This window comes from Nomascus leucogenys, chromosome 8 (assembly GCF_006542625.1).
Source record: "Nomascus leucogenys isolate Asia chromosome 8, Asia_NLE_v1, whole genome shotgun sequence".
NCBI lineage: Eukaryota > Metazoa > Chordata > Mammalia > Primates > Hylobatidae > Nomascus > Nomascus leucogenys.
This window is the reverse complement of record NC_044388.1, coordinates 18,060,531-18,079,570: the sequence shown is the minus strand read 5'-3', so window position 1 is coordinate 18,079,570 and position 19,040 is coordinate 18,060,531. Positions and strand designations below refer to the sequence as shown.

Below are 19,040 nucleotides of genomic sequence, written 5' to 3'. Positions count from 1 at the left end.
GAGGCAGGAGAATGACGTGACCCCGGGAGGCGGAGCTTGCAGTGAGCCGAGATCGTGCCACTGCATTCCAGCCTGGGTGACAGAGCGAGACTCCGTCTCAAAAAAAAAAAAAAAAAAAGAACTCTTTCCTCATATAACAGCATGGCTAACTCAAGCAATCACCTTATATAAGTCATTACCAAATGTCATTTTCTCAATGAGGCCTATTCTATTTAAAATGACCATTCTATTTAAAAATGTAACCCATATTCCCTGTACTTCAAATTTCAGAGCTCCTCTATTCTGCTGTTTTTTTTTCCAAAGCACTTTTCATCTTCAAACTTATTACATAAGTTTGAAGTTTACTTATTATAATTATTATTTATTTTTGTCTCCTTGTATGTCAACTAGATCCTTGAAAGAAGGCATCTTTGTGTATTTTATTCACTGATATATCATTGCGAGAACATAGAACACTGCTTGGGACATAGTAGGTAATCAGTAAATAATTGGTAAATGAATGGTTTATTCATTTGGTGAATGAATAGTGAGGCTAACCAAAAGATTTAAAACTCTCTATCCATTCCAACTAGTAATAGAAATATCCAATTCTCATGGATCCACGATCCATGATCCTTACATGACCAATCCCTTTGGTGGCTAATTTTTTTCACCAATACTCTTAATTGTAATGATATTTAACAAAAGAATAGTCCAATGAAAATTTCAAATCCATTTTTTATATTTAAATCAAAGTAACTGAAAAGTAAAATTATAGCCAAATTCATAAGTCAATAACTTTGTATAAAAATACATTCTTATCATACATAGAAATTTTAAACACTGATCAAAATATTAGAAAAAAGTATGTTTTCAATTAATGTAGTAACCTGGTGCTTGGCAGTTAAAGACATCTGGAGCAAAAAAGCATTTTCCTGTTTCTTCGGCAATCAAGGCATAGTCCACATGGCTGAGACCGCTGACAGCCGGCAAAAACAAGTTCCAGAGACCCTCAGCTTTGGCCATTTCCTGTTAAGGTGATGAACATGCCAGAGTGACCATAATTTACCAGGACTCACAGTAGTTTATTTCTCTTTTAAATATTGGCATTTATGATCTTTGAAATTTAAAAACACTTATGGAGTTATTTATTTTACTGTATTCTCCAGTGAGCAAAACCAAGTTCTTATTAATTCATTATAAATCAACAGTTTAACCATTAATAAAATGTCTTTTCCTCCATGCTTCCTTGGATTTGGCTGAAAAATTAAGTTTGCTACTTGAGAACTTCTTCTGTAATCAGAACTATTACAAAATCTCCCACATTTGAGTATGATATGCCAAATATACTACTTTGTGCATTTTAATTTCTTACACGAATTGAAGTTAAGATTTGAAAAACATGAAATTTGGATTAATTCTATGTGGGACAAATGCCCTGCCTTGAAATCAGTCTCAATTCAGTGATGGCTAATAATGAATAGTTTTAATCATATTTTTTCCTTTGAACAGTTGTAAGAGGTTGTCTTCATTACTATCATATATAGAACACTATCTAGCCTAATTTGTAGGTTGTAGATTCTATTTATTAACTTTCTTTTTTTAAAGGTTATTATTGATATAATTTTCCTCTACATATATAACAATAGCAACAACAAAACTAAGGTCTAGGTTCTCAAAAAACACTTGCATATGAATTTTCTAGCATTAAAGATTTTCTTACCTTGAGTTTATCAATCACTAAAGGTTTTCCCCACTTGTCCACTGAATTTTCATTTTGAACATAGAACTCAGTTACCTCCTTAAAGTAATAAAAGAAAAAAATTTCACTAGCTAAAGTTAATACAAAGTAAACAATGTCATAAACTGCTAATATCTAAAATAAACATTTTTAGGTGAAGATGCTTTTTCAGCTATTACTAAACCGGACACAGAAGCATAAAACATTCTAAAGGTTTGCTGATCACAAAATCATGCTGCCACAATATTAGATAGTAGGCTACTAAAATCTTATACCAAGATTTGAGTGTTTCCCGCATGTTCTCACTCATAGGTGGGAATTGAACAATGAGAACACATGGACACAGGAAGGGGAACATCACACTCCGGGGACTGTTGTGGGGTGGGGGGAGGGGGGAGGGACAGCATTAGGAGATATACCTAATGCTAAATGACGAGTTAATGGGTGCAGCAAACCAACATGGCACATGGATACATATGTAACAAACCTGCACATTGTGCACATGTACCCTAAAACCTAAAGTATAATAATAATAAAAAAAAAGATTTGAGTGTTTCATTTCTAGCAATACGACAAACTAGATGGTCATAGAAACCGCTCAACTAAAAATTTTGGGTAAAATATTAAAAATAGTTTTAAAATACATTTATTACTACATAGCTGTGCTGGAAGGAAAATAAGAAAATTCCTTGGAGGCCAGAAAGAAAAAAGCCTGACTCTTCTAGTGTGAGCACACATTGCAGCCAAGTTTGTCCAGGGCATATAGGCTGATCTATGTTAGCCCAGTTACGCCCTAGGTTTTAATGGGCCACACAGGCAGGAGTCAGACGTAGTCAAATGCCCCAAACATGGCAAGAGGGAAGATCAAAGATCAGCTCTTCCCTCTACCAAAGCTAGGCTGCTTGATGAGTAAAACCTAAGTGGAAGAAAATATGAAAAGCAAAGACAAACAAACAGAAAACCCACCCCTCAGAGGTAGACCGTGGGAATACAGGCCTTTATATAGGTCTTAGTTCTGGTTGGAATAGACAAAATAAACATTTCTAACTGAAGCCTGTTTTCACCGAAGTTTGGGACTGAATTCACAGACTTATGGAGCACTAAAACTTTAAGCCAAAATTTAAGTTTACAGTGTTTCTGGTGACAGTGCCTGCTAACACCTGGCAGATGTGAAAACAAATCCTATCTGTAGGAAAGAGCTTTAAACAAAGCCTTAAATAACTTTCACAGATAAAATTCCAGAACATGAGTTCAAAATAAAAAACTATTTATCACTCAAGGAAACAAGCCACCATTAGTAAGAGTTAGGAAAAACAATCATTCACCAAGACAGAATTGCACTTCCCAAAGACTATAAATAGAGTAATGATCAGTCACAGGACATAAACTATTTGTGTTTAATAGATTTCAAGAATAAAGGAAGAAATTAAAAGTATAACAAAGGACTATCAAAAGTGACCAGGCACATTTGAAAAAGAATTGAATAAAACCCAAGGAAAGGAAAACCATAGAGATGAAACTTAAAAACTCTATGGCAGTGATTCCCAAATTTTGGTGGCTCTCAGAATCTCCTGGGGAACTTGGTAAAAATATGGGGGCCTAAGCTTTGTCCTACTTCAATGAACCTGCACTTCTGTGTCCTTTACTAGCTTAAGCAATTCTCACACACTCCAAAATTTGAAAACAGTTACTCTGTGGATGTTGAAAAATAGATTAGATAACAGCTGAAAAAACAAATCATAAATTGGAAGAAAGACCTGAAGAAATTACTCAGAATGATGCACAGAAACTCAAAATAAGGCAAATATGAGTGGTAAAGGAATATAATGAATTCAAAGAGAAGTTCTAACATAAGTCTAATTGGAGTCCCAGACATAAAGAATGAAGAGAGAGGCAATATTTGGAAAAATTAATCTTAAAAGTTTTCAGAACTGATAAGACAGCAATCCTCAAATTTGGAAAGCCAATGAAGCCACAGCATAGTAAAACTACAGAACATTAAAGAGAAAGAAAAGCTCTTAAAAAGAGAAAGAGGAAGTTGCCTCCTTAGCACAGTAGGGCAGTGCATCAGTCTCATAATCTGAAAAAGAGAAAGAAGAGGGGAAAAAAGAAAGATTACTGATAATTAAACAACAGTTAAGATTGAGAGCTGACATCTCAAAGCAACAAATGAAGCCAGAAATCACTGGGATAATAGCTTCAATTGCTGAGAGAAAATAACTGTCATTGTAAAATTCTATACGCAATAAAACTATCTTTCACGAACTAGGGCAAAATAAAGGTATTAACAATAAGTAAAGTCATTGCCACCTCTCCCCAGCAAGAAAAAAGGAAAACAACAACAACAAAAAAAGATAAACGAAGGAAAGGGAAAGGTTTGCTAGCACATTCACACTAAAGGAACTTGACCTAGAAGAAACATCTGAGTTGCAAGAAGGAATAGTAAATAAATAAAATGATAAATAGGTAGGTAAACTTAAAATTTAAAACTATAATCCCAGCATTTTGGGAGGCCAAGGTGGGCAGATTACTTGAGGTCAGAAATTTGACACTAGCCTGGCCAACATAATGAAACCCCATCTTTACCAAAATACACAAAAATTAGCTGAGTGTGGTGGCACATGGCTATAGTCCCAGCTACTCAGGAGGCTGAGGCGGGAGAATCACTTGAACCCAGGAAGCAGAGGTTGCAGTGAGCCGAGATTGCCCCACCCCACTGCAACCTGGGTGACAGAATGAGACTCTGTCTCAAAAAAAAAAAAAAAAAAAAAAGCCAAATAAAACAATAACAATCTCTAATTTGTACAACTAAAAGAATATAGAACAAAAATATTGGAGTATAACAGCATTTTCCAATATTTTGCTATTATAGTATCTCTGTATGTTTCTACACTTAGGCTAGTGGTATTACTTACAAACATTGTCAAAACTCTTAATCCATATTATCAAATTATTTTCCAAATCATTCTATCAGTTTACACTCATATAACAATGTACTAAAATGTTCCTTTCATTGAAGCATGGCTAGTCTAGAGTATTGCTGTATTTAGTGAAAACCTCAAGAAGGCAAAGGTCTGCTCTTTCAAAGGCACCAGGATGAATAGCCCTTCTCATTTCTATCAGGAAGTCTGTTAAATTGGAAGATTTCCTGTTTGGGGTTGTTTATTATTTCCATCCCTCATATTGCCTTGGAAATATTCAATGCTACTGTGTTTGATAAGAAATATATTATGCAATACATTTCTCATTTTCTAATCTCTGACCACCTTTTCTCATCTCTGACCACAGTTTGAAGAAATTAAATTATGCCAGTGTTTATATAATTATTTTAAAATTAGTATTATTTAATACTTTGAGTTCTAAATTTTATCCATTTAGATATCTGCAAAGTTTATTTGTGGCATGGTAGGACTCAAAATTAAATAAAATTCCTCACTACAAAGAACCCTTCTTTAGTTCTTAAAGTAAGAAAACTAATTTATTAGTTAATAGCCAAAAGCAGAAACTATGCTTGGTGCCTGGTCAATCTCCCCAAAATATCACCTGTAGCATACTGCGTCCTCATTCACTGATAGAGATACTAATTTTGAGTATGCTGGTTGGTTAAGCATCTTAAATCTGAGCCTACAAATAATTTTGCAAAATGTTTTTCATTTTAAACTGAAGTCTACCAGAAAAAAGCAACAGTTCATCCTTAGTATATTAGACTCAGCAGGAAAGTATGATTAATGTTACCATTATGTTAAAAGTGTGTTCTCACTGTGTTATGTTGCTAGTTCCTGTTTTACATGCTATTTTTAGGATTTCTTACCCATTTTAAATTGGCTTAAACTGGCTTTTAATATTTTCCAATTGGAAGAATTGGCTTTTAATATTTTCACAGATATGGGTTATACTCTCACTTTATAATATTCAAGGAGTTTCAAAAGGTCATTAGAATAGTTTAAATGAAGCTTATGTTTTCTCACTATAGAAAATTTGAAAATATCTAAAAATATAAAGAAAAAGTCATGAAGCGTCTCAGTAGTTAAAGACAAGTGCTGTTAAAGTATTGTAGTATATGATATAACCTATTTTCTAGAAATGACTGTTTTGGTTTCTGTAAGCTTAGTTACAATAATGTTGGATAGAATCTTATATAGATTTTTCCCTCTTTCATTTTGAAAAAGCTATTTACTTTTCTCCAAATATAATCTCCAAATAACATCCTCTAATATGTTACACAGAGATTTGTATTGTTCACTATCATTCTACAGGATAAAACGTTTTTATAGATGTTGGTACAGTACGATTTTTTTAAAAGAAGAAAAAGCTCACGTTATCAGATATGGCTATGTCTCAGATTTAAAGGATCTTCAGAGACAAAGGATTGTGGCTTTTCTGGTCACATAAAACATTGGCAATCTTCCCTTTAAAGCTATAGGCTGCTTTTTTATTTATCTTAAAGCACTTCTTTTATTGCAAATTTTTTGTGCATATTTCAATAGCTGCATGATACAAAGTTCAGTAGAGTATCATAACCCAACCTGTGACACCTCTTCTGTGCTGCAGTTTCTCTTATATGCTTATTCACATTTACCAATGAAAGAACAAGCCTGCCTGGTTTCCTCTGCCAATTCTGGCCTCTCCTCTGAATGATGGGCTGATTGCAAGTACTAGCATGCTATCAGATGGGCTTCATTTTAGAGAAAGTAGGTAGGAATCAGGCAGTCATCAGGGAGGGCAGATTTCTGCCCAATCCCCACCACCCTCCCCCACCCCCCAAAAAAGAAAAGTTGGTCAGGTGCAGTGGCTCACACCTGTAATCCCAGCGCTCTGGGAGGCTGAGGCGGCAGGATTGCTTGAAGCCAGTAGTTCTGGGCAACAGAGTGAGACCAGGTCTCTATAAAAAAATGTAAAAATTAGCCCAGTATGGTGGCATATTCCTGTAATCCCAGCTACTCAGGAGGCTGAGTTGGGTGGTTCGCTTGAGCCCTGGAGTCTGAGGCTGCAGTGAGCTAGGATCACATCACACACTCCAGCTTGGAGACACAGCAAGACCCTGTCTCTTGGAAAAAAAAAAAAAAAAAGGGTGGGCACGGTGGCTCATGCCTGTAATCCCAGCACTTTGGGAGGCTGAGGTGCACGGATCACGAGGTCAGGAGTTCGAGACCAGCCTGGCCAATATGGTGAAACTCCATCCCTACTAAAAATACAAAAATTAGCCAGGCTTGGTGGCAGGCACCTGTAGTCCCAGCTACTTGGGAGGCTGAGGCAGAAGAATCGCTTGAACCCAGGAGGCGGAGGTTGCAGTGGGCCGAGATGGTGCCACTGCACTCCAGCCTGGGCAACAGAGCAAGACTCCACTAAAAAAAAAAAAGCCAAAACATGGAGGACCCTCCTCTAGGGCACTAAATCTCATGTTGAAGCCCTGGCTTCTTTGAAACAGATCATTTGATTTTTTGTCATTGTTGAGACAGGGTCTCACTGTTGCCCAGGCTGGAGTGCAGTGGTGCAATCTTGGCTCCCTGCAACCTCTGCCTCCCAGGTTCAAGCAATCCTCCCACCTCAGCCTCCTGAGTAGCTGGGACTATAGGTGTGCAGCACGCTGGGCTAATTTTTGTATTTTTAGTTGAGATTGGGTTTACGCCATGTTGCCCAGGCTGGTCTCAAACTCCTGGGCTCAAGCCATCCACCAATCTCGGCCTCCCACGGTGCTGGGATTACAGGCTTGAGCCAACACACTGGCTCATTTGCATTTTTTGGAGTGCTGTTGCAGCCTTCTGTCTGGGGGCAAACACCATTCCTATAACAGGTTGTAAGAGACCAACCGAAGCAGTCGTCCATGTGCAGGTAATTCTTAAATCAAACATCTTGATTTCTTTTCCTCTTCTCATTTTTGCTTTCTACATAAGCCAATCACAGGGGACTCCACTGTGGGAAAATGGTTACCACTTGTGCTACAGCCTTCTTTCAAAATTCTTTTGAGATATGGCTTCTGTTGTTACATTATTCTAGGGGCTAATCCATTCTGCTTTCCAAATCTAATTTCCATTCTCTTTTCAAAATCTTAATTCCTCTGATATGTCCCTCTTCTGTTTTCAAGCTTATACCAATTTATTCCATTTTATAAAAAAACTTATTATTTATTAAATTGGATTTTATTTGAGGGAGGGGAGGACAATGTTGAATTCACACTGCTATCTTAACCTAAAAGTGCTGCATTCCCTTTTTAATACTCAAAAGTTCATAGTTTTAAAAATCAGAATTGAACAAACAATAACTAGATCAGAAAATATTCAACATACTTTAGTCACTAAACACATGTGAAAGGTGACTATCTTAGAAAGAATTTCCTCACTTTAAGTAGTATTTTTAAAAAAAATTATACCCTATTCTGTGAGCAAAGTTAATCTCAAGCCAGATACTTACTAAAAATGTAATAATTATTTATATAATTCAAGCAACAGCACAAACTGTCCTACAAACACATATCAGCTCTGAACATTTCTGTTAAAAGGATTTTGGTCTCTTTCAGTTCCCTATTTGATTTTACCAGGCTAGCTGTAGACCTCTCAGAATCACAGATGATTAAAATGAGAATGTATTATATATTTAGTCACACCTACTCACATCGTAGAGGAAAAAACTGAGGCCACGCAAGACCATCTAACACAAGGCCACCTAACTTGTGACAGGGATAGACTAGAATAAAGCCATCAGCCTTTCTATGCCAGTGTTCTACCCACATACAAACACCCTGCCCCAACTCCCTTACATATTTTTGTAAAAGCTTTTATCTTTTCTTCACAACATTTATCATCTCTTATTTAGTGTCTTCCTTTCCTGCTAAAGTCTAAGCTTCACATGAGCATAAGCCCTGTACGTCTTATTATCTATTTACATTCAGTAGCTCTCAGGTGCGTAATGCATCATCAAGTACCCAATAATTATTTGGTAACTGAATGAATGAATGTTCCATATTGCCTCTCTACTCTCAGTGAACTTATTGAAACTTAATGCCTTAAAATAGTAGCTTATAGGAAGAGGGGTGGTAGTATCTGTGAACAGCTTGAAATGATACGTAAAATTCTCTAGGTGTGTCCATCTTGTATAGTCTACACTTCTCATTAAATTCTCAAAGGGGTCCATGTTTACAAAAAAAAAAAAAAAAAAATAGCTGAAACTTACTGCCTTAGGACAAGGCCCCCAAAGTAGTGTTTTACTCTAATATAGTTAGGCTCCCAGTGTTAAAACTACTAATTCTCTTTGGCTTAATTTTAATGCCACAGACTTATCTGTGCATTCCCTGGGTTCTATCGTGGCTTAGTGCTAAGGTGAGAAGAAGAATCTAGGTAAGGATTGACTAAAGAAAATGACACCATGCTTCTCCTATAAGCAGAAATAACAGAAGTATTCATCGATAGTCCTTTAGCAGAAATATATTCTGCTTATATAATCCTCACCTTTTCAGCTGGAAGAATGTGTTGTTTCATGAAATGCTTCACCTTAATAAGAACTTCCTGACCTTTCCGAGTCTGTACAAACAACTGCCCAGTAGTATCAATCTCTGGTAGTACAGTACTGAAAGTTCTTCGCCAAAAGAAAAAAGGGAAAAAGGTTACAAAGATGTCCAAAGATCATTATTACATATTTCTAATATAATGTGAAGTTTCCTCAGCTACCCAAAAAATATCCCCCAGAAGGAGTAGCTATATTTTATATTTTAAAAAAGTCTTTCATATTATGGACTGAATGCAGAATCACTTCTATTTTAAACATTTAACTTTAATGCTTAAAGCACTATTTGGGGAAGACATATAGGCCTGGCATCACCTCAAGCAATGTTAGTGATAGATGCAGAAGGCACAGGGTCTTGTCTGGACGTGCCCACAATGGACTGGGGGCCTGCCTGCACACTGGGGAAATGGGGTGGAGCCACCGGGAATTCGCGCCTTATGCAAGGGGAGGAGCACGGCCTCTTTAGCTCGCGTGTGGTAGCCTGGTATTCAATCTGTGAGGTGGGAGCCTGTTGGCAGAACCCCCTCTTTCTTTGCTGCGAGCTTTCTTTTCGCTTAATAAATCGGCCCTCCTCACCCTTTAATGTGTCTGTGCGCCTAATTTTTCCTGTGAGACGAGAACCTGGATTTTAGCTGAACTAAGGAGCAAAAAATCCCGCTTCATTAGTTTTGAATCTTTATTGAAGTCACCCGTCAGAATCTCCAGAAGAAAAAGCAAAGAAGTTGAACACAAATAATCATTATTCTTAGTATTAATATATGCCTCACAAATATAGCTGCTGAATATTAGATCTGTAGAACAGAAAACCAAACACTGCATGCTCTCACTCATAAGTGGGAGTTGAACAAACCACCATGGCACATACATACCTATGTAACAAACCTGCAGGCTCTGCACATTTATCCCGGAACTTAAAATAAATTAAAATAAAATAAAGAAGACCTATAAAGGTCATTATGAAGCACAACAGAATCAACTGTTATGGTGTAGAGAGAACAAATACCCATCTATAAGATAAACTGGAAAAAAGCAATTGTCCTAACATTATGCCATGGGTACTTGAGGCTTAAGCAGAATTTCTGGGACAGCATCACACATGCATTTGGTAAGCAATGGGAATGTAACTGGCAAAGTGTGTTCAATGCCTGAAAAAGTGCTCTGCCGATGAAGACATGGGTTTCAAAGATGCTTATGAAATGTCTGAATATAACTTGATGAAATGTAACAGTGGAAAAGAACAATATTTCTAAATTAATAAATCATCTTATATAATGCATTTTAAAAATTAGGTATATGTAAGTGACTTAAATATTAGAAACGCTTGAGAGTTTTATCTATATCCTTAAATGTTTACACAATCAAGTGGCACAAAAATACTTTTAAACCTAAATATGGAGATTTTCTTTATATTTTAGGTCAATTTGTTTTTAGGCATAGAATAGATTTACCAAAAATCTATCGTGATTGGCAGCAGCAATCCTGGTGTATGCAATAAAAATAATCCCTACTCCCCTAAAGTTTATAACCTTCACATACCCAATAAAGGCTCTAATTTGAGTTAGCCAAGGAATCTGTTTTCCTTACCGTTTGGAGAGTTGTAGTCCAGTTTCTGCCAGAGGTTGCACAATATTGGCAAATAAAAAGCTATCCTCAGATGAATTATTTCCCATAAGATATCTGCTATATACTCCCTATAAATAAACATATAACAATTAAAATTCATTGAAAACCATCCTTCAACTATCCAATCAATCTTTCCAGTTTCTCAGTTATATGTGACATTATACTCACAGGGTATGAGGATGTAAAACAGACTATCGATGATATTAATATACATGCAGGGGTAATTATACCCTTCTAAAGAGTCATACTCATATCATCCAGTTAACGCACTCTCATCCTAACATAATTCTAATTTATAATCAAATAAAACTTGCAAATGATCTCAGCAGTTACCAAAGATACCAAGTCTGCAAGTTATTTCACCTCTAAAGATCACTACCCTCCTTCATAATGGGGGAAAATCTAAAGAAACAAAAATAAGATTTAAAAAACTATAAAACCAAAGGGAAGACAATGAGATGATCTCTAAGAACATTTTGTCTCATTTTTGGGCCCCTAATGTAGGTAAAACTGTCTCTTTTAAACAGTGTTAGTTGAATGCTAATCAGTGTTTCTTTGATAATTCTCCATTTCTGTACTTTCAACATAATAAACTCTTTCCTCTCCCCTAAAAACAAACATCACTGTGTCTTCCTTATATAATTCCTTATATAACAATAAAACACTGTAATAAATAAAACACTGTAATAGTGCTTCCATCATATTCAATTTTATATTTCCAATTAGATTGGAATGTTTATGATCATCTCCAAAGCTACTACATGTACAATATATATAGTTTATGTTGTACATTATTTTTTTGAGATGGAGCCTCACTCTGTCGCCCAGGCTGGAGTGCAGTGGCATGATCTCAGCTCAATGCAACCTCCACCTCCCAGGTTCAAGCAATTCTCCTGCCTCAGCCTCCTGAGTAGCTGGGACTACAGGCCCACATGCCACCACACCTGGCTAATTTTTTATTTTTAGTAGATACGGGGTTTCACCATGTTGGCCAGGCTGGTTTCGAACTCCTGACCTCAGGTGATCCACCCGCCTCGGCCTCCCAAAGTGCTGGGATTACAGGAGTGAGCCACCATGCCTGGCCTATGTTGTACATTTTAATGTCAATCATAATCCATGTCAAACTTTTATTGGAAATGAAAAGCCATTTCAAATTTAAAGCCTATTTGGTATCTTATTTGTGGAAACTGTCAAACACAGAGACATACCCATTTTGAGAAACCCATTCTCTCAACATGATTAACTCAGGGTACAAGATGAGATGTAACACAACTATTTCAGTTGTTCATGGATAGCATGAACTCTGAGGACAGAAAATAAATTACCATAATTTTCCTTAATCCTTCTTTTCCCATTCTTTTTCGCTTCTAAACTTATTTACCTGTTTTTCTTCTAAACCCTAGCCCCTTGCTATTGATGAGGCATCTCAATTTCTTAAACCTCCAAGATTCAAAGTGCCTGAAAACTGGATTGGTATAAAGAAGAAGCCATTTGTTTAGATTACAATGTAATTAGGAAAAAAACCTAAATTTATGCTCTATTATCTTTCAAAATTAATCACACAAATATGATGATGAAAATAAAAAATCTTACTCATCTACTTACTGAAAAACATTTTAAGAGGTTACTATATACTAGATACTGTGCTAGCCTCTGGGAAGTACAAAGATAATTCTTCCCTCATCATCAACCCTAACTAATAAATGGTTTCATAGTCTGAGGCAGAGATCATCAAAAGATTTTAGCTTTTTCTCACACTGGACATTCAGGAAATGACTAATCCTTACTAATCGTTTTTATCATTATGTCATTCTTTCTTCCTCCCTCCATCTTGTAAGTTTATTATATAAAAAACTGATACTACATTTTGCTACTCAAATTTTTTCCTTGCCAAATTCCTATTCTGTAAATTCTGGATTTATATTTTACCCATGTCTGATACCTGTCATTATGATAAGCCAAATGATCTAAGGATAAAGAATATAAAACCCGGAGGACTGGAAAACATTGTCAACAGTACACTGGTAAATAATGGCAAAACACACGTTTAAAACAATTAATTACCTGTGCTATTCCAGCCATCTTAAAATATGAAAGGGCAAGAAAGAAATTCCAGTTAGGAAGAATAGAATTAATTCCCCTGCAGCGGCAATATATTGAAATCAGATCTTCCATTGATGGTATCCCTATAAAAACAGCATGTAATATAAACTTTAATTAAAATGTCATGGTGAATATTTCAAAATGTTATGAGACACATATGTAAAACAGAATGTAATAACCATTAGCCCATACAACAAAACATGTTCTAAATCTTGATTTCCAAAAGATTATTATATACAAAGGATTATATTTGGTCATAAATTACTAAAAGTGGCATGCTAAGTTCAGAAAATTTAACGAAGAAAATGAAACAGGCCAGTCACGATGGCTCATGCCTGTAATCCCAGCACTTTGTGGGGGCCGAGGATCACTTGAGAGCAGGAGCTTAAAACTAGCCTGGGTAACATAGTGAGACACCATCTCTACAAAAAATTAAAAAATTAGCTGGACATGGTAGTGTGTGCCTGTAGTCCTAGCTACTTAGAAGGCTGAAGCAGGAGAATCACTTGAGCCCAGGAGTTCAAGGTTTCAGTGAGCTATGATTGTGGCACTATACTCCAGCCCGGGTGACAGAGCAAGACCTTGCATCTAAAAAACACCAACATGGCCCATGTATACATATGTAACAAACCTGCACGTTGTGCACATGTACCCTAAAACTTAAAGTATAATAAAAATAAATAAAAAAAGAAAGAATTATCTTCAACAAAAAAATAAAAAATAAAAATAAAAATAATAAAATAATAATAAAATAGAAACATATTTAAGAAACAAAAATTATCTAAAATTGCAAGATTTTATATTTTAATCATGAAAGTAATAAAGACAGTTTTATATTAATAGCAATTTAGACAACATTATGTTTTTATACCTGAGTTTTCTTGACTATAAGAACTTTGATTTATCATTGGAACTGTCCTTGGCCAAAAGTAGAACAGGGAAAAATGAGCTAAGTCTGACAAAGGATGACCAATGGTTGACAGCTCCCAGTCCAGCACTGCTATAACTCGACACTGTAATTAAAAATAAAGAGGTCTGTAACACATTAAAACTTAAAACAAGTATAATAAAGAAATAAATAACATCGAACATATTCAAAATCATGTTTTTCATCAAAAGTCAATTTCAGATCTTTACCGACAGTGGCATATCTCATTTATAAAATAGCCAATTAGCCTTGATTATATAGAGCTAAGTCCTCTGGTTTCATCACTGGCCATCAGTCCTTCTCATTTTACTTTACACAGCCTTAATATCTCTGCTAATGAGCAGATGCAAAAGCAGTTAAAACTTCTCAACTGGAAGTAATTGTGATAAAAAGGAATTGTAGTGAATTACTTATATTTTAATAATCCATGTTATGCATCATTAAACATTTGCTTTAGTAATTAATCTAACTGCATAACAAATGTACTACTCCATCCATAGTACTTTTAAAAGTTATTTCATGTTGTAGATACAAAGCATAATTGTTATAAAAGATAGTTTTATAAATATAAAATCCACCATTGTACAGCAACATAAAACAATCATGTAATGTGGAACCAATAAAACAGAAAGCTTTCCTCATTCTACTTAGTAACAGTATACATCAAGGGAATATATATATATATATATATATATATAATTTTTTTTTTTTTTTTTTTTGAGATGGAGTCTTGCTCTGTCGCCCAGCCTGGAGTGCAGTGGTGTGATCTCCACTCACTGCAAGCTCTGCCTCCAGGGTTCACGCCATTCTCCTGCTCAGCCTCCCGAATAGCTGGGACTACAGGTGCTCGCCACCATGCCTGGCTAATTTTTTTGTATTTTTACTAGAGACAGGGTTTCACCATGTTCGCCATGATGGTCTCGATCTCCTGACCTCATGATCCACCCGCCTCGGCCTCCCAAAGGGAATACATATCTTCATATTAAGAATACAGGACATTCTTTTGTTCATTTCTTATGTTCATTTGGCTGTACATATGGCCAAAAAATCAATTTGCAGAATAGTATATAGTGTATGATCCAATTTTTGCTTAAAGAAAAAGATTATACTTTGAAGTCAGGTAGCGTGATGCCTCCAGCTTTGTTCTTTTGGCTTAGGATTGACTTGGCAATGTGGGCTCTTTTTTGGTTCCATATGAACTTTAAAGTAGTTTTTTCCAATTCTATGAAGAAAGTCATTGGTAGCTTGACAGGGATGGCATTGAATCTATAAATTACCTTGGGCAGTATGGCCATTTTCACTATATTGATTCTTCCTATCCATGAGCATGGAATGTTCTTCCATTTGTTTGTATGCTCTTTTATTTCATTGAGCAGTGGTTTGTAGTTCTCCTTGAACAGGTCCTTCACATCCCTGGTAAGTTGGATTCCTAGGTATTTTATTCTCTTTGAAGCAATTGTGAATGGGAGTTCACTCATGATTTGGCTCTCTGTTTGCCTGTTATTGGTGTATAAGAATGCTTGTGATTTTTGCACACTGATTTTGTATCCTGAGACTTTGCTGAAGTTGCTTATCAGCTTGAGGAGATTTTGGGCTGAGATGATGGGGTTTTCTAGATGTACAATCATGTCATCTGCAAACAGGGACAATTTGACTTCCTCTTTTCCTAATTGAATGCCCTTTATTTCCTTCACCTGCCTGATTGCCCTGGCCAGAACTTCCAACACTATGTTGAATAGGAGTGGTGAGAGAGGGCATCCCTGTCTTGTGCCAGTTTGTGTCCATTCAGTATGATATTGGCTGTGGGTTTGTCACAGATAGCTTTTATTATTTTGAGATACGTCTCATCAATACCTAATTTATTGAGAGTTTTTAGCATGAAGCGTTGTTGAATTTTGTCTAACGCCTTTTCTGCATCTCTTGAGATAATCATGAGGTTTTTGTCTTTGGTTCTGTTTATATGCTGGATTACATTTATTGATTTGCATGTGTTGAACCAGCCTTGCATCCCAGGGACGAAGCCCACTTGTTCATGGTGGATAAGCTTTTTGATGTGCTGCTGGATTTGGTTTGCAAGTATTTTATTGAGGATTTTTGCATCGATGTTCATCAGGGATATTGGTCTAAAATTCTCTTTCGTTGTTTTGTCTCTACCCGGCTTTGGTATCAGGATGATGCTGGCCTCATAAAATGAGTTAGGGAGGATTCACTCTTTTTCTGTTGATTGGAATAGTTTCAGAAGGAATGGTACCAGCTCCTACAAGGCTACAGTAACCAAACAGCGTGGTACTCGTCCCAAAACACAGATATAGACCAATGGAACAGAACAGAGCCCTCAGAAATAATACCACACATCTATAACTATCTGATATTTGACAAACCTGACAAAAACAAGAAATGGGGAAAGGATTCCCTATTTAACAAATGGTGCTGGGAAAACTGGCTAGCCATATGTAGAAAGCTGAAACTAGATCCCTTCCTTACACCTTATACAAAAATTAATTCAAGATGGATTAACGACTTACATCTTAGACCTAAAACCATAAAAACCCTAGAAGAAAACCTAGGCAATACCATTCAGGACATAGGCATGGGCAAAGACTTCATGTCTAAAACACCAAAAGGAATGGCAACAAAAGCCAAAATTGACGAATGGCATCTAATTAAACTAAAGAGCTTCTGCACAGCAAAAGAAACTACCATCAGAGTGAACAGGCAACCTACAAAATAGGAGAAAATTTTTGCAATCTACCCATCTGACAAAGGGCTAATATCCAGAATCTACAAAGAACTCAAACAAATTTACAAGAAAAAAACAACCCCATCAAAAAGTGGGCAAAGGATATGAACAGACACTTCTCAAAAGAAGACATTTATGCAGCCAAAAGACACATGAAAAAATGCTCTTCATCACTGGCCATCAGAGAAATGCAAATCAAAACCACAGTGAGATACCATCTCACACCAGTTAGAATGGCCATCATTAAAAAGTCAGGAAGGCCGGGCGCGGTGGCTCAAGCCTGTAATCCCAGCACTTTGGGAGGCCGAGGCGGGCGGATCACGAGGTCAGGAGATCGAGACCATCCTGGCTAACAGGGTGAAACCCCGTCTCTACTAAAAATACAAAAAATTAGCCGGGCGTGTTGGCGGGCGCCTGTAGTCCCAGCTACTCGGGAGGCTGAGGCAGGAGAATGGCGTGAACCCCGGGAGGCGGAGCTTGCAATGAGCCGAGATCGCGCCACTGCACTCCAGCCTGGGGGACAGAGCAAGACTCCGTCTCAAAAAAAAAAAAAAAAAAAAAAAAAAAAAAAAAAAAAAAAAAAAAAAAAAGTCAGGAAACAACAGGTGCTGGAGAGGATGTGCAGAAATAGGAACACTTTTACACTGTTGGTGGGACTGTAAACTAGTTCAACCATTGTGGAAGTCAGTGTGGCGATTCCTCAGGGATCTAGAACTAGAAATTCCATTTGACCCAGCCATCCCATTACTGGGTATATACCCAAAGGATTATAAATCATGCTGCTATAAAGACACATGCACACGTATGTTTATTGTGGCACTACTCACAGTAGCAAAGACTTGGAACCAACCCAAATATCCAATAATGATAGAGTGGATTAAGAAAATGTGGCACATATATACCATGGAATACTATGCAGCCATAAAAAATGATGAGTTCATGTCCTTTGTAGGGACATGGATGAAGCTGGAAACCATCATTCTCAGCAACCTATCGCAAGGGCAAAAAACCAAACACTGCATGTTCTCACTCATAGGTGGGAATTGAACAACGAGAACACTTGGACACAGGAAGGGGAACATCACACACTGGGGCCTGTTGTGGGGTGGGGGGGTGGGGAGGGATAGCATTAGGAGATATACCTAACGTAAATGATGAGTTAATGGGTGCAGCACACCAACATGGCACATTTATACATATGTAACAAACCTGCATGTTGTGTACGTGTACCCTAGAACTTAAAGTATAATAAAAAAAAAATAAAATAAAAAAAATAAAAAAAATAAAAAAATAAAAAGATTATAAATGAATACTCAAAGTTGAAAAGGTATTGCACCAAACTAATAGCAATGGCTGTGGTTACTTTAAGGGATTAAGGCAGGATGGATGAGGTCCAGAGAGGGGAACCTTCACTGGAGGGTTCTATATACAGGAGTGATATGACATGATCTGTATTTTAAGAGGGTCACTCTGGCTACTATGATTTCAAAATACTATGGGTGGGGGGCAGTGAGGCAGCTGCAGCAATACTCTAGGCAAGTTATCCAAGCTACATAAAACTGCAGACCCCATTTGGGTAATATGAGTTACTGGGTTTCACGCCTCCATGTAACTGTGTGTGCTTGCACTCCCTTGCTCCTCTGGCAAACTTACACACATTATTGTAGCTTTGTGTGGAAATGTGGGCTTTGGAATCAGACAGGCCTGTATTCAAACCCTAGCTCTACCATTTGCTGGCTGTATAACTCTGGACAAGTTAGTTAACCTCTCTAATCCTCAATTTTCTCAGCCATAATATACACCTCTTACACAGGGTTAGTGTGAAGATTAAATGGGCAGGTAGCATGTATAGTTCATTTACCAGTTTCTAGCAAAGAACCTGGCACACAACAGATGGCCAATCTGTATTTATTTGATGAATATGTTCAGAGCCTGGCATATATAGCCAGGCAATCAAAACTTTGCCATTGTTACTGTGGAAAAAAATTGATCACTCCCTTCTCTATGACTTTATAAGAGCTTTTATTGTGGTTATATTATACTATAAATTTATAATATTGTAAGTATTATAAATTACTATACTAGCTAGATTTGTGAAACTACTGAAGAGGATGGATGCATTTTTCTCTTACATCATTCCATTTCTTATCTATGGTTTTAACACCCAAAGTAAAGATGAGGCACTTACTTATGCTATAAATGATTACTTTTCTTTTTTAATACAATTGGGAAACTTTTCTGGAGTTACTTTTCAGAATATCTGAACCATTTTTGGGGTAAAAACACAAAGCTATAAAACAACAGCCGGTGAGAAAAGCTGATGGCTCATCAAATTGCATAAATTAGTGCAAATTAATTAGCAATATCTAATTAGAATCCTGTCAATGCCTGTTTGTGTTGAGAGTTATTAAAAGCGCAACATAACT

General features: G+C 36.6%; 1 protein-coding gene across 1 annotated transcript in view; it reads right to left on the bottom strand.

Moving 5' to 3' along the window:
• Positions 1-19,040, bottom strand: part of ACAD11 (acyl-CoA dehydrogenase family member 11) — a 101,321-nt gene that overhangs the window by 63,892 nt on the left and 18,389 nt on the right. The window contains exons 6-11 of the mRNA XM_003265228.4: positions 13,818-13,959; positions 12,908-13,029; positions 10,805-10,911; positions 9,166-9,292; positions 1,703-1,780; positions 870-1,008 (exon numbers count right to left, since the gene is read on the bottom strand). Coding sequence (XP_003265276.1) covers positions 870-1,008; positions 1,703-1,780; positions 9,166-9,292; positions 10,805-10,911; positions 12,908-13,029; positions 13,818-13,959 — 715 coding nt within the window. The remainder of the gene's footprint in view (positions 1-869; positions 1,009-1,702; positions 1,781-9,165; positions 9,293-10,804; positions 10,912-12,907; positions 13,030-13,817; positions 13,960-19,040) is intronic.